Below are 16,786 nucleotides of genomic sequence, written 5' to 3'. Positions count from 1 at the left end.
CTATTTTCACTGCTCATCAAGGTTCTGACCTTTTTCTCCCGATATAGTTCTGCTAGAATCATAAATTCCCTGGATCTCAATTTTCTTGGACTTCAGAGTTCCTTTACCCTCACCCTCCTAAATACTGGTTTTCTGAATGTATCTCCTAGTTCTAACTCCCAAGCCTTTACCTTCATCATCCTTGCTCTTTAACACTTATCAACCATTTGGGTCCACATCCTGGTCAAATAGCTTAAGGTTCAGGCCCTGTGTTTTCCACACAAATAAAATATTAAGCCCTGTATGCCACCTATTTCCTACCTTTTGGCCATGCGAACTCCTTGTTAGCCCTTCCCTCAGATAGCACGAAGAGACTGAGAGAAAAGAAACTCAAATTAGTAAAAATCTTGCTGTTTTTTGCAGCTAACAAAAGGTTTGCTAGAAGGCCAAAAGATGGCTAAAGTGAACCTGAGGAACAGTTACAGATTTTTAACCAAGACATATTAATTTTCCCCCTCCTCTCCCGAACCCTGGGCACCCATTAGCAAAGATAATTAGGATTCTTATTGAATGTGAACAGATACTTGGTTTTATTTAAGTCAGTACCAACTAACAATGACTGCCCTCTTATCTACTCTATATGCCAAAGTCCTCCAATAATGGAAGCAAGCGGTAGTAGTAAATACCTCTAGTTATCATGCAATTTCTTCTGATGCAACAAACTTTTCATGGGAACAACAAAATAGGCAGAAAAAAATAGAAGTCAAAAGAACTAACAGATTAGTGGATAGAAATCATATGTGCTAGGTTTTATAAATGTCAAGATTTTAAGATTTCATAAAGAAAGGAAAATAAAAGCAGAGGCTCTATCAATAACTTTCTACATGACTAAGCTAGTTCACTGACAACTATTCTAGGAAATTTTACCAAGACTAATCTCTAGGAAATCTTACCCTGACTAATCAAGGATGGGGAACTTGTGACCTTCCAGGCCACATGTGGCCTTCTAGGTCCTCAAGTGCTGCCCTTTGACTGAATCCAAACTTCACAGAACAAATCCCCTTAATAAAAAAGATTAGTTCTGGAGAACATGGACTCGGTCAAAAGGCCGTATCCAAGGCCCTCATGTGGCCTCAAGGCCAAAGGTTCCCTACCCCTGAACTAAATGTTTCTACGGTCATTTCTAAACCCATTAACTCCTTCTCCCCAAAAAGTCACCTATTTCTATGTAAAGTAGAACACTACTGACACTTTTTTACATTATAATAATTTTAAAGTAGATTGTCTTTATTTATTAGGAGGGTAGATTTTATAAATGCTTATATCATCAAGAGAATATTAACTGACTGAATGCAGTGATATCTGCATTCTCTCTACCAGATCTGCATATTCTATTTCCTTTTATCTCTACATCTAATACTTCAGATACTATTTCTGCCAAAGGTTCAGACTTATAAACCAGAGTATATAATGAACCCAAACAACAATGTGGGTATAAGAGGCATTTTTAGAAAAACAAAGAAATAATGTAGACGAATATCCTCTCTTGCAGACTATTTTTGGTCTATTTCCTTTTGCTGTCTGTTCTCACTACTCTGCTAGGACCAAATACACAAACTTTAAAGAATTAATGGCTAAACCTGTGGTTGCCAAGAACCATTTCTAATCCCTTATAAGAGTATATAGTCATTACTGAAAAAAGATACCTTTCATTTTTTTACTGTTGACTTTCAAGAAACCATTGACCATTGAGTGTTTCCAGTAGAAATGACATAACTCTGAGACAACATTGTAAATGGAGACCAACAAGAGGAGAAAAAAAAGTGTAATTTTTTTAATAGAAAAAAATAGGAACCAAAGTAGTATTACAACTCCCTTCTTCATAATTTCAAGTATTTTCTTTAAGACATCTCTGAAAAACTCAGTCTCTTGCGTTCATTTTTATGAACTAATTATTCCACACAACAATGTGAAGAATATTTTACTTTTTAAAAATGCATGAATATATCAAAACGAACACAAAAGACTTTAACATGCTTCTCGCTTATCATGATAAATAGTGACAAAATTCCAGATTGGTGAACTTATGGCTGTGTCTACACAGAGTTACTAATTTGGTTGTTTTGACTGAATAGATAGATCAATTTATCCAAACAACTGACTTAACTGATATTTTAACTACACCAAATGGTTATTTAAGCAAATGACTTAACTATGGACCAAATGACAGAACAATGTGAAGACACTGCCTAAGATGCAGCGGTCATGCACTGACTTTAGTAGCAGACACTGTACTTACCACCTCTCAAAAAGATCATAATTAAGATTATTAGTCAAAGTGATAACTCCAGACAAAAAGAATAAATAATAGGGCCATATCCTCGAGGGTAGAACCACTTTACATGTATCACAAGAAAACATTTTAAAAGCTATATTAGAATCGGGAAAAAACGAATTCTACTATAACTTTGTGAAATCAGGGTAAAATTCATTTAAAAAAAAAATCACAGCTGCTTTTGTTGCCAAAAAAAATCTACTAATTTAGGCACAATCTGTAATAATGTTTTTTTTAGTTTCATGTTAGAATTTCTAAAATATCATGTGAGCATTTAACTTACCTAAATGAAGCAAAGTAAACTGGGCTGCCAATTCCTTTGCATCTTCTAGCGTTGTACATAGTTTGTCTGGCATGAAGTAACTCTGAGATCCATTTGCAATAGCAGGAATAACTATTTTATATACCAAGAGTACTTTTCCATCTTGACTTGTTGTTGAATATAAATAATATTCTGGTGGTGCCCAATTATTTTTGTTGCAGTAATAATCCAAATGCATTACTGCAGAATTGAAGTGATTAGATTTTAAAGAATACATACTTATTGGTGTAAGCTTTGTTCCAGGAAAAAATGGATAAGTGCATCTTTCAATTTCTGGGGGGCCTGGGCTATGCTGACCATTTAGACGAGCTGGAAGACTTGGTGGTTTTCCTAGAGTTTTTTGGTGTCCCTCTTCTTTGTTAGCAAATACCAATAGGTTTTCAGAATTTGGGCTAATCTGACCATTAAGATGTTGTCTCCAAGTGCTTTCTTTATTTACTGGTTTAGCCAGTGTTACTTCAATATTTGCTCCATCAATACATCTTCCATTCATAACAGACATGGCAGCCACTGCATCTTCTCGGTTGAAAAAATGAACAAAAGCATAATCTCTAAGTTTCTTCACCCTTTCAACAGCACCAGGTTTGAATTTGTTGAATTCTGCTTTAATTGTTTCCTCTGTGGTAGAGATCATTAAATTTCTTACATACAAAACTTTAACTCTCTGCATTGTTTCTTCATCAACTTCTTTTTCTGGATCTGCCCAATCTACCTGTATAGTATGGCCCCACAGTTGGAATGTTCCTGTAAAAGTTATAAATAATATTCACTTATAGGCAAAATTAAAATGGACAAAATGAAGGTCAAAGATTTGACTAATTCTTTCCAAAGAAGGCGAAATTGATATATCTCAAATATTTGTAACTCTGAAACAATTTTTTCTATCCAAATAAAATCCAAATTGGGAATGTTTAGCTTGAAATTGTTTAAGTCAAAATAATAAATGTTGACCTTCATATTTCTCAAGCTCTATTTCTAAGTTTCATCCTTAAAACAGAGAAATTCAAATAATGCATCTTGTTAAAATAAATGAGAAAGTTATTAAATTACTTCCTGTAATGAATAGCCTACTTGACTTTTAAAAATCTAACTGCAAGGCTTCTGAAATATTTTACTTCTGTTTACTCAGAAATTTTCTTTTTTTTTTTTTTGTAGAGTTATGTGTTTTTACAAAACTGACCTCAAAAATTTATGATCCTTTTAAGGTAAAAAATAATAGCTACATCATTTGACATCTATAATAATTTTCCTTTAGAAAACCTACTTTAAAAATTGATTTTTCTTTCCCAGAACAGTGTAGCACACAGCACAGAGAAGCTCAGAGTCAGATTTACATTAAAGTCCTCCCTCTACACATATTGGCTATGCTTTTTGTTTTTGTTTTTTTGTTTGTTTGTTTGTTTGTTTTTAAGGCACTTGGGGTTAAGTGACTTGCCCAGAATCACACAGCTAGTAAGTGTCAAGCAGTTGGTCTGAGGCCAGATTTGAACTCAGGTCCTCCTGACTTCAGGACCAGTGCTCTATCCACTGTGCCACCTAACTGCCCCCACATATTGACTACGTTAGCCTGGGCAAATCATTTAATTTTTCAGTGTCCCAGGTACTCTTTATAATTTTAGGATGAACACTTACTGACCTACACTAGTAGAGAGAATTTCCTCACCAGGAATTCCCTACACCAATGAAATCACAGCTCTGGATTAAAAAAATAATAGAAGCAAAAAATGATTTGTTCACCTGGAATAAGTTTTCTCCTTGCCATGGCAGCAGCTCTGTGGGACTCATATTCTACAAATGCGAAACCACGATTTTTGGTCTTATCAGTTGCACTTGGATAAACAATGACATCCACAACTCCTTCTGTAACTTTCTTCATTTCATCGAGTATTTCTTCTTTTTTCTTTTCTTTGGGAATAGCTCCAATAAATAATCTGCAATTATCCAAACTTACACACACACCAATAAATTTCCCTGGACGAATCTCATAATTATTAAGAATTCTAATGGCTAATTGGGCTTCTTCTTTAGTTGTATACATTACAAAAGCATATCCTCGATTTTCACCACTAAATTCCATCATAAGTCGGAATTCATATATCTTTCCAGCTCTTTCAAAAACAGGAACTAATTCATCTTCATACATATCACGAGGGATCTTTCCTACAAAAACTTCACACCCTCTAGGTGGAGGTGGACCTTCCCAACCTGAAAGGGAAGCATAATTTTCAAGAAAGATATTTGTAAAGCATAATTGTTTATTGGCTTATTATTGAGAGATAGCTTATTTTTGGAGATAAAGCAAACAAGGTACCTAACACTTTGGTTTTACTGATTCATCCTCACTTCCAAATACACTCCAATACCCACTGCTCATCCAGTCAAACTTCCAAAGTTGCCAGCTCCTCCCAAAGAATGGTAAGAGTGACAAAAAAGGGACTTAGAAAAATTGAGTTTGATTTCTAGTTCTGCCTGTGTGGTCCTGGGCAAGTCAATTAGCCTCTCTGGGTCTCATTTTCCTGATCTTTCAAATGTGGGGGTCAGACTACGTGATCTTTTAAGTAATCTTCCAGCTCCAACTTCTATGATTCTAAGTAGACAGCTCCTATTAGCCCATCATTACAACCTTAACATTGTTTCTTACTGCCCATCATTACCCTCTCTCCCAAAGCTGGTTTTCTAAAATAAACAAAGAGTTGATGGACTAGCTACGAGAAAGTTACAGAGAAAAATATTCAGGACCAATTTTTTTTCTTTCCCAAAGATTAAATATGACCTAATAGTTAAGGAGAGGCTAGAAAGAGAAAATTTCTGCTGAAGACACTTGTACTAGGCAAGAAGATATTCATAATTTTGAATGCCTAAAGCACAGGATTAAAAAGATAACACAGACAATCCTCACCTGGTGGTGGCCCACCAAATTTCCTTTGTCCATTTTCTTGAACCATGTTGTAACCAGTTTTTTCCATTAAAGCTAACAAGGCTGCTTCATTCTGGGTACCAGTCCGAACTTTGCTGCATCCATTTGTTACATCTAGATTTTCTTCATTCATAGTTGCAATTTCTAAGTAAAAAGATTAAGAAAAGGTTTAAAGTAGCAATGTGCATATGTTCCATGTCACTACAATCTTATGGTCTCCATAGGTTCACAGAAACAAAGTGTGGTCATTATGACTAACAAGTCGGCTAAATGTTTCACCTACTCTAATGCTCTGCCCCAACATTACAGCAAGGATTAAGGTACAAAAAACCTCATGAAGAGAAAACTTAAGTTTCACAATCTTGATAAAAGTTAAGATGTGAAGGTGACCTAAGTTCTCGAAGATTATACACACAGAGCACAAGCTCTACCCAATCCGACCCAAATGAGAATGTTTCAAATACTTGCCCTATCTAGTTAAGTGTGAAATAATTTATCAAGTATTAAACCTATTAATCTTACGTTAACATATAAAACCACCTACTAAGCTACTGATGGGGTGTGATCTGTTTCAGTGGAGGAAGTGTTAACATTAGTAAAATTATAGATCTTTTGAAATATTGTATTATATAAGAAATAAATATTCAAGTTCTCTAAAATAATATTTGGAAGACTTAGCAAAATAATACAGTCTGTTGTCAACATCATAAATATCAGACATTAATACATTAAGGATATGGTTTTCTTGTTTTTTCTTGTCTCACCAATGTAGAACATAACCTATATACAATTTATAATATTACAGATTTGTCTGAAACTCAGAGGGTAAATGAGTTATCCATGGCTTCCCATGTAAGTGAGCTTATCCCCTGAGTCTAACAGAGTAGAAATTTAATAAATATTTTTTGAAATTATCTGAATTCCTGACTCCAAGGCCAGAACTCTATCCACTATAACAAGTTATCTATCTCTATAATCATTCTCCACCTTTTTTCTTTCTTTCTTTTTTTTGGGGGGTGGTCTAGATCTATGATTTCATCAGCAAAACGAACTTCTGTTTTAGAAATTCTCCTCTACTAATGCAGAATAGGAGTTTTGCATCTCCCATTCTGCAACCTGAAAACTATCTATGGCACTTAGAAGTTGTGACTTCCCCATGGTGATATAGCTAGTATGTACGGAAGTTAAACCTGGACCCTCCTAACAATGACCCTCTATCCATTAGCCCTGCCCTCCCATCTCCTATTCTCATATCCCCACCCTCCTCAACTTTAGCCTAACCATCTCCCATTCCAACTTTGCTCACTCCCTCCACTGTGCCTGCTGGAATTCCTGTTCTATAACAAACAAAATCCCTACATTTTGGATAATTATCTTTCAATTTTTTTTTCTATCCACTTGCTCTAAGCTTGCCTTCTTCCCACAAACAACTGTATCCTTGACTATTCTCTCTAGCACTAGCTGTACCTTTACTCACATCCCCCAAACCACTGATCCTACAAAGAGATCAGAATACACCTTGCTACCCAATGCTACTTCTAGAGTGTCCCTTTGACACCAATACTCAGCAACCTCTCATTCTTTGAAATTTTTCATCCCCACGTAAATCATGGTGGTTATTGTCTACTTTATACTATCTCCCAAATTATCCTCTCCTTTATAAAAAAGTTTACTATTTTAATTTTTCCCAAATACATGTAAAAACAATTTTAACACTCATTTTAAAAAAAATTGAGTTCCAAATTCCCTCCTTTCCCTCGTTGAGAAGGCAAGCAGTCATGCAAAACATATTTCATGGGAGTCATGTTGTGAAAGAAAATACAGACAAAAAAAGAAAAAGTATGCTTCAATCTGCATTCAGATTCCATCAGTTCCTTCTTTCAAAATGGACAGCATTTTTTTATCTTAAGACCTTCAGAATTGTCTTGGATCACTGTATTGCTGGGAATAGCCAAGTCATTCACAATTGATCATCATACAATATTGCTGTTAATGAATACAATGTTTTCCTGGTTCTGCTCACTTTACTTTGCATCAGTATATATGTCTTTCCAGGTTTTAGTATTCCATCACAATCATATACAACAGCTTGTTCAGTCATTTCCCAATTTATGGACATCCCCTCAATTTCCAATTCTTTGCCACCACTAAAAGAGCTACTGTAAGTCCTTTTCCTTTTTGTTTTTGTTTTTTTTTAATCTAAGATACAGACCTAGTAGTAGTATTACTATTACTTGGTCAAAGAGTATGCATGGTTTTATAGCCCTTTGGGCATAGTTCCAAACTGCTCTACAGAATGGTTGAATCAGTATGTAACTTCACCAACAGTACATTAGTGTCTCAATTATCCCATATCTCCTCCAACATGTCATTTTCCTTTTCTGTCATATTAGTCAATCTAATAGGTGTGGGTGGTACCTCAGAGTTGTTTTAATTCGTATTTCTCTAATCAATAGTGATTTAGAACATTTTATATGACTATAGATAGCTTTAATTACTTCATCTGATTACTGCCTGTTCATATCCTTTGACCATTTATCAATTGAGAAATGGATCTTATTTCTATAAGTTGACTCAGTTCTCTAGATATTTGAGAAATGAGGTCTTTATCAAAAAAACAACTTGCTATAAAAAAATTTTTGTTACCTATGATTACCATGTATTTCTCTCTATCCTGTTTTCCCCTTGTTTATCCTACTCTCTCTCTCCCTTCACCCTGTCCATTCTCAAGTGTTTTGCTTCTGACTTCTACTTCCCTGAATCCACCCTCTCTTCTATCAGTGCTCCACCATTCCCTTCCCCTCCTACTCTCCTGGATGGCAACGCAGATTTCTATACCCAAGTGAGTATGTATATTATTCCCTCTTTGAGCCAATGCTGATGACAATAAGGTTCATGTACTCTCCCCCATCTTCCTCTCTACTGTAAAAGTTCTTTGGTGAGTCTTGTATGTCAGATAATTTACCACATTCTACCCCTCCCTTCCTCCTTCTCCCAGTGTATCCCTCCTCACCCATTAACTTTATTTTTTTAGATAACCATCCCATCATATTCAATTCGCACCCATGCCCTCTGTCTATGTAGACGTCTAACTGCCCTAACAATATGAAATTTTTTAGGAGTTACAAGTGTGATTGAATCCCTTATGCTTTCTTTTTCCTGTTTACCTTTTTCTTTTTCTCAAGTCTTTTATATGAAAGCAATACTTTCTATACAGCTCTGGTCTTTTCAATCAGGAAAGTCCTCTATCTCACTGAATATCCTTTTTTCCCCCCGAAGGACTATACTCAGTTTTGATGGGTAGGTGATTCTTGGTTGTAATCCTAGATCTTTTGCCTTCTAGAATATTTTATTCCAAGCCCTCTAATACTTTAAGGTGTGGCTCCACAACATTTGAACCGTTTCTTTTCAGCTGCTTGCAATGTTCTCATCTTCACCTGGAAACTCTGAAATCTGGCTAACTTCTGGGAGTTTTCATTTTGGGATCTCTTTCAGGAAGTGATTGGTGGAGTCTTTCAATTTCTAGTTTTACCCTCTGGTTCTAGAATATTAGGGCAGTTTTCCTTGATAATTTCTTGAAAAATTATGTCGAGGTTCTTTTTCTGATCATGGCTTTCAGGTAGTCCAATAATTTTTAAATTATCTCTCCTGGATCTATTTTCCAGGTCAGTTGTTTTTCCAAGGAGATATTTCACATTTTTGTCTATTTTTTCATTTTTTTATTTTGTTATAGTTCTTTGATGTGTAATAAAGTCATTAGTTCCTACTTGCCCAATTCTAATTTTTAAGGAATTATTTTCTTCAGTGAGATTTTGTACCTCCTTTTCCATTTGGCCAATTCTGCCTTTTTAAGGAGGTCTTTTCTTCAGTGAATTTGTGTACAGTTATCCCTTCCACACTTCAACTTTCCCCATTGAGGTTTCAATATATTGTGGGTCAGCATAAGAAATGGGAATTTTGGGGGCAGTTTTGCAGAAGTTGAAGATGACACATGATGGTGAGCAGAGATCACAGAACCTGTGATCAAATACTTAAATACATTTTACAATAAGGTACTATAAACACCCCATAAAAGAAAAAGAAAAAATTCAGACTTCTATGGTATGAAGAGAGGGCCAAAAAATTTTACACAGATTTTCCAGATTGCATGAGCACCACATCCCTAACACCCATAACGTGAAAGAAATAACTGTATCTTTTTTTTTCCCATTTGACCAATTCTGCTTTTCAAGGCATTCTTCTCTTCAGTAGATTTTTGAGCTTCTTTTATCATTTGGGCTATTCTGTTTTTTTTTAAAAGTTATTTTCTTAGCATTTTTTGTCCCTCCTTTATCAAGGTGTTGACTCTTTTTTTTTCCATGATATTCTTGCATTACTCTCATTGCTCTTCCCTATTTTTCTTCTACCTCTCTTACTTGATTTTTAAAATTCTTCTTGAGCTCCTTCATGGCCTGAGACCAATTCATATTTTTCTTTGAGGTATCAGATATAGGAGTTTTGGTTTTGTTGTCTTTTTCTGAGTTTGTTTTGGTCTTTCCTGTCACCATAACAACTGCCTATAATCAGGCTCTTTTTCTGCTTTTTGCTCATTTTTCCAGCCTACTTCTTGACTTTTAACTCTATGCTAAAGTGGGACTCTGCTTCCAGAGTGGAGAAAGCACTGTCCCAAGTTTCAGGTTTTTTGTGCAGCTACTTTCAGAGATAATTCTGGGGACCTGTTAGTTTTTGGTTCTTCCAAGGTGGTATGATCTAGGGAGAGATGAGTTCACTACTCTCCTGGCCTGTGCTCTAGTCTATGACCACAAGCACACTTTTCTATCCTGGAACTGTGACCTTGAGCGCCCAGCTCCCCTGTGGCTACAAGTTCTAGTACGCTAGTGGCTCCTCCTTGCCTTGGAACTGAGACCTGGGACTGCAACATAAATCCAAGTATGGGCAATACACCAGCAAAGGGACCCCTATAATCTCCTTCAGACCAGTTGTCTGACACTCCCCCCAACCCTTACTATGGTCTGAGAGGTCCAGAAACTACCACTGCCACCACTGATTCAGCTGTATCCCACCCCCACTCCCAAGGCCTACTGCTGGTTTGCTGAGGCACAGTCTGTGCTGGACTGCATTCTACTCTCACACCAGTGGAACAGACCTTCCCTGACAAACTTCTAAGTTGTCTTGCTCTGGAAAACTGCTGCACCCCTTTCTTTTGTGAGTTCTGACACACCAGAATTTGTTTTGAGGTATTATTCAAAATTGTTTAGAGGGGTTTCGGGGAAGAGTCCAGGCAAATCCTGCTTTTCTTTCCCGCATCATCTTTCCTTTCTAAAGGAGTTTAGCAGCTGTCTTTATCTCCTCTCCAACTTCTGCCCTCTCAACTGGGGATATCTCAGTATTTATAGGCTAATGTTCCCTTCAACACCTAAGCCTCTCAGTTCCCTAGTCTACTCAAATCTGGTAACTTATTCCTCCATTCCACTTCAGCCACACACTCAGATAGTTACACTCTAAATTTCACCATTACTTACTAATATTCTACTTCTTGGATCAAAAAATCTTACCAGACACTAGCTGTGTAACCCTGGATAAAGTCACTCAGCCTAAGTCTCAGTTCCCTGATCCGTAAAAGGTTGACTTGATGGCCTTGAAGGTCCCCTTTCAGCTCTAAATCTATAATCCTATGACTTTCCACCATTCCTCTGACCTCTTATCATTCCCTATCTCCCTTCCTCTCAGACATGATAAATCTATGGGAAACTCTAAATCACTCCCACTATCTACCTACTTTGCTCCTAAATCACATGGATTAGAATAGAGGAACTAGAAGAACAGAACTAGAAGAAGTCACAACCATGCTGACTAGGTTACTAAAAATTTCCCTAACTTCACCTGCGCCGTCACCGCAAGACAATTCCTATTTTCCTATCTTACTCCCCACAAAATACATTCCAAAACCTTTTATTCCTCTTATCTTCTACACCCCCCCCCCCCCCCTTCCTCCAACACCTCCCCTCTTATTTTGCTGAGAAAATTGAGGCTGAAGCCATTCACTAGGAGCTCCTTTTTCCCCTTATTGCAAAACCCCTTGACATCATTACTCACTTTAGCATCCAGCTTCCCATTCTCCTTGCCAATGTCAATCTCTCCACATATGCCCTTGATCTCATCTCCTATCTTGTCCAGGGAACTGGCCCCTTCATCATCTCCACTCTCTCTTATCTTCAATCCTTCCCCATTTATACTGTTCCTTCTCTACTGCCTTAAAACATATCCAAATTTTCCCTGCCCTCAAAAAAAAAAAAACCTTTCCTAAATCCTACCATCCATCCCCTAAAGCTATTATCCTGTATCTCTATTTGTTTTCTCAACTTAATTCCCAGAAATAATCTTTCTATATCTATTTCCTCTCCTCTCACTCATTCAACCCTCTACAATCTGGCTTCTGACCTCAAAACTCAAACAGCTCTCTCTAAAATTAGGCTGATCTCAACTGCCTAACGTGATGGTCTTTTCCTAATTATCACCCTTCACAATCTTTCCAATCCACGACACTGTTGACCTCGCACTTCTCTTGGATATTCTCTCTTATCTGGGTTTTCATGACACTATTCTCCCAGGATTCACTTACCTGTCTTACTCTTCAATCTCCTTTGCTCGTTCATCAACCATATCTCCCCTGTGGGAGTTCCACAAGTCTCCACCCTAGGCCTTCGTCTCTTTTTTACACAATCATGGTAATCTCCTCCGCTCCATAGATTTTTTTTATCTTCATATGCAGATGACTCAGATCTATATACACAACCCACTATCTCTCCCTGAATTTCAATCACATCACCAAATGCTTAATGGACATATCAAACTAAACTTCCCAGAGACAAATCTCTATCTAATATCTCTAAACTAGGATTCCTTATCTTTTCCCCAAATTTCCCTCTTACTTTTCTTGAAGGCACCATCATTTTTTCAGTCTCCTAAGTTTATAACCTCACCATGATCCTAGAGGCCTCACTCCTCCTCACCCCACATACTTAATCAGTTGTCAAATCTTACTGTTTCTACATCTCATCTATTGCATCTGACTCCTTTTATTCCCACAGGTCCTACTACTCATCTCTCACCTAGATGACTACAACAGCCTTCTAAACGCTCTCTCCTCACTTCAATCCATCCTATGGAGTTGCCAAAGTTATTTTCCTTAAGCAAAGATTTAATGTTGCTGCTCTCCTACTAATAAACTCTAGTGGTTCCCTCTTACCTCTAGGATTCAATATAAATTTTTCTGTTAAAGTTCTTCACAACCTGGCTCCAACCTATCTTCATAAACTTTTTGTATTATTCCCTTTCTTGCATTTTAGAGTCAAACCAAAATGGCCTTTCCTCCTCTCTTCACACATGGTACTCCTACACTAATCCTATGCCTCTGCACTGGCAATCCTTCACAAATAGAATGCATTCCCTCCTCACACCCACTTCACTGAATCCCTGTCTTTCACAATGTTTTTCCTGATCTCCCAACTGCTAGTACCCTTACCACCATATATTTAGCTACCTTGTATTTACTTTGCATTTGTTCTGTATATACTTACATGTATGTGTACATATATATTTATATACAGGTACATACATACACACATACATGCTGTCTTCCCTGACAGAATGTAATCTTCTTAAAGGTAAGAAATATTTCTTTTTTGTGGTGGTGTTTTTTTTTTTATCACCAACGCCTATCACTGTGCCTGGAACACAGCAGGCACTTAATAAATGCTATTTTATTGAGGTACCTGCCTCTCATAAATATCAAACTTAAAAAAAAAATCTTATTCTGTTCACAAAAATAAGTAAAGAAGTAGTTCTTTCCCAAGAAGTCCATAAACAGGCACCCAACAATTCTGATACCATTCTATGATGAATCTCCACAAATTCATTTTTTGAACTTCCTTTACTATTCTGTTTCCCAATGAGTATTTGACTTCGTATTATGGAATGTTCAGGGCCTCTGAACTCTCCTTTTTCAGTATCTGACTAACCAGGTTTATGCTGAACCATAGTGAAGAAAGGCAGTTAAGAGATTAGGGTGGTAATGACAGTGAATAAAAGCTGAATGGCTGGTAGATCTAATTACATACAGATGGGTATATATAATGGGGCAAGTGATAGCAAGGTGAGGACCCTTGATATGCTGGAATGTGTATATGTACATAAAAATTCATAGTTCTTCACAAACCAAGAAGAGTTAAGAAAAGTTATTCTGATATTCTTTCCACAAAACAACTACATTTTTATTATTATTTTTAATGGGATCTTATGATTCACTAGTGTAGTTTATCTCTCAATGAGAAAATTCCCTCCACTAATTAAGTCACTATGCTGACATCTAAAATGTGGCACTTAGAGAATCACCAACTAAGCATTAATATTAAATGAAGATAAAAGTATTCTGGAAATCCCAAGTCAATAAAACATTATTGGCAATTTATTAAAAGCCATTGTGCACACAATAATTCAAGAATACTTGATGAAACAGATAAGGAGTGAATTGTTTCAATTACATGCCATATCTTTGTGTCAGTATCTCATCACATCATCTTAGAGCTCCTCATTTCTTTTAGCTTTTTGCTAATTTTGACCTTTGCTCTGAAAAACTGGCACTACAGACAGACAAGTTGGAGATACATCAGTAATAAATGTAATCAACTGTTACGTTATTTGGTGCTCACCATGTGCAATACCTACCAATTCTCTTCTCAAAGTATTCATGATGTAAAACTATAGTACTTCTGTGAAGTCTGCAAGTCTTTGGTCTCTTTCATTCCTTCTTCCTGAGTCACATTTTCCCACTTATTTCTCACCATTCTAATCTCCCCTTCCCCCTTTTTAATGAAATCACCAAATTTCAGAGTATATGTTAATTTCATTTAAAGGGTTGGAGTCCTAAAAAAAAAAATTTAAGAAAATAGAAACACTTCTTAACCTCTCTATCCTCTGAAAATGATGTTGGTGAATACACTGCAACTATTTATTTTCACGGTGGGGTTTTTCGCATATATTTATTATGAGTACTACAAAGACAACCAAATAACCTATGAAAAATATTTGTATTTGTATGTGGGCATCTGATAAGACCATACATCTCAGGTTTGGTTTGTTTGTTTGTTTGTTTGTTTTGGTTTCTCCAAGGCATGTCATTGTTGTTCAGTTGTTTTATTTGTGTGTGACTCTTCATGACCCCACTTAGGGTTTTCTTGGCAAAGATACTGGAGTGGTTTGCCATTTCCTTCTCTAGCTCATTCTACAGATGAGGAAACTGAGGTAAACAAGGCTGAATGACTTGCCCAGGGTCATACAGCTATTAAGTATCTGAGTATTTGAACTCATGAAGATGAGTATTCCTCACACCAGGCCTGGCACTCTATCCACTGCAGTATTTTTTTATTTAGCCACAACCTCCTTATTTGTTCTGGTTTCATTTATAGAGAGACTAGGAAGACTGATTGATTCAGCTTCTCCAACAATCTATTTACCCCCTTGTTGGTCACTAGACAAGGATCTTTCATTTAAAGTATCAACACTAAATTAAAAGTTTGACATTTTAAAAACTATGTTTCTTAGAATCCTCTTTTCCCACTTCTACCATGCTGCTATTATTACAGATGCAGAAAGCAAACAACACAAGTCTGAGGCATTCTGTATTTTTCTGTTTCATGGATTGCCACATCCAATAAATAATCACCTTCATCAGATTACTTGTGAAAAGCCTCTCTGTATTTATCTGGGCCAGTCCTCAGAAAGCAGACTCATCTTATTGTCACAATCATACCTAAAGTCCTTCCAGCATGGAAGAACGTGACAGAGTTTGCCGTCCACTGAACTAGTCTTCAAGAAGTCAGGATCATCTCTATGCCAAGATGAACCATTAGAGTAAGACTCTGTGGATTTAATTCTTCAAATAAAATATGAGAAATGGACAATAGAAATCACATAATCACTAATTATATCAATTTTATGCAGATTTTAACTAGTATAAATCAATTGCCACAACAATAAAACCAATGAGCACAGAAATCACCTTAGTAAATACTGGACATGATTGCCAAATAAAGAAATGATGGCCAAAGGCAGCTTAGAATACAAACCGATTAATAAAATCTTACAAAGGATGATGTATCATTATTAAAAATATTGTTTCACAATGAGAAGGAATAGAGAGTAAAATCTATTTTATAGATCTTAGTAAGAGATCCAATAAAGCAAAATTATCTCAAGGGTATTTAAAGATAAAAATTAGAAGATTTACAGGTCAAGCGACCAACATAATAGACTAGACATTTTGTCTAGTCCCCATTAACTTGCAAAAACAAATCCAACAAGGAATTAGGTGCCAGAAATAGAGAAATTACAGCTGTATTCATAGGTCAAGATACCAAAAAACATAACAAGATAAAAGCCCTATGAATTCCCAGTGGAGAAAACTAGTCCCTTACCTTGCCCAGAACTTAAAACCTTTACACACTCACTGAAGTCTCTCTCAACACACCCTGACATGCCCTCATGCCACTATTCTATGGCAACAAGTAGTAGACATCAACTCTGCCCAGCCATTTGCTAATTAGGTGGAAGTATAACAGGGTACAGTGACACTTATTCACAGAACTAAAGAATGGAAAAAACAGGGGTAGCATTGCTACCTCACACCTCAAAGAAAAGGGACTGGCATCCTGCTGGAGCAAGTCCATCTGTGCACGCGCGTGCACACACACACACACATATACACACACACACACACACACACACTACAAGTCACTGGGACAGGAACTGAGCTAAACCCAAAAAATATGAATTCCCCAACAAAGGAGGAGACTGAAACAGCTTTCAAAGGAGTCGGAGAGTGAGCAACAGAATATGAATGGAAAAAGGCTAAAACTGTCAAAGACCTCAGGAAAAATAAAACTCAATTAAAAACTGATAGCACTGATAAATCAACAGGAAGATATAAAAAGAGATGTGAAGACATCTAAATGACTCCAAATATCATTAAATAAATACTGTAAGATAAAGGGAACTGAACAAACTGAGAAAATACGGGATCCTGTGAATTCCAAAGAGGGCTTAGAACTGAGGATGTTCCAAAATGCTTCAAGAGAGAAATCAAAAACTTGAAAGGAAAAAGGAACAAATGGCGTAATTTCTGAAACTTTAATACACAATAGCTAGTTTCTCCAAAAAAAGCAAAAGAGAGAAT

General features: G+C 36.5%; 1 protein-coding gene across 3 annotated transcripts in view; it reads right to left on the bottom strand.

Moving 5' to 3' along the window:
- Nucleotides 1–16,786, bottom strand: part of RBM46 (RNA binding motif protein 46) — a 64,663-nt gene that overhangs the window by 26,801 nt on the left and 21,076 nt on the right. For 2 of the 3 annotated variants that reach the window (XM_027866917.1, XM_027866918.1), the window contains exons 3-5: nt 5,536–5,697; nt 4,374–4,841; nt 2,598–3,380 (exon numbers count right to left, since the gene is read on the bottom strand). In XM_027866917.1, the coding sequence (XP_027722718.1) occupies nt 2,598–3,380; nt 4,374–4,841; nt 5,536–5,686 (1,402 nt within the window). In that variant the 5' untranslated portion in view covers nt 5,687–5,697. Of the gene's footprint in view, nt 1–300; nt 354–2,597; nt 3,381–4,373; nt 4,842–5,535; nt 5,698–16,786 lie in introns of all 3 variants that reach the window. The other variant, XM_027866919.1, reaches the window with a different exon arrangement.

This window comes from Vombatus ursinus, unplaced genomic scaffold (assembly GCF_900497805.2).
Source record: "Vombatus ursinus unplaced genomic scaffold, bare-nosed wombat genome assembly UNPS02014784.1, whole genome shotgun sequence".
In the NCBI taxonomy this organism is placed as follows: Eukaryota; Metazoa; Chordata; class Mammalia; order Diprotodontia; family Vombatidae; genus Vombatus; species Vombatus ursinus.
Note: the sequence above shows the minus strand (reverse complement) of the source record. Positions and strands in the feature narration are given on the sequence as shown.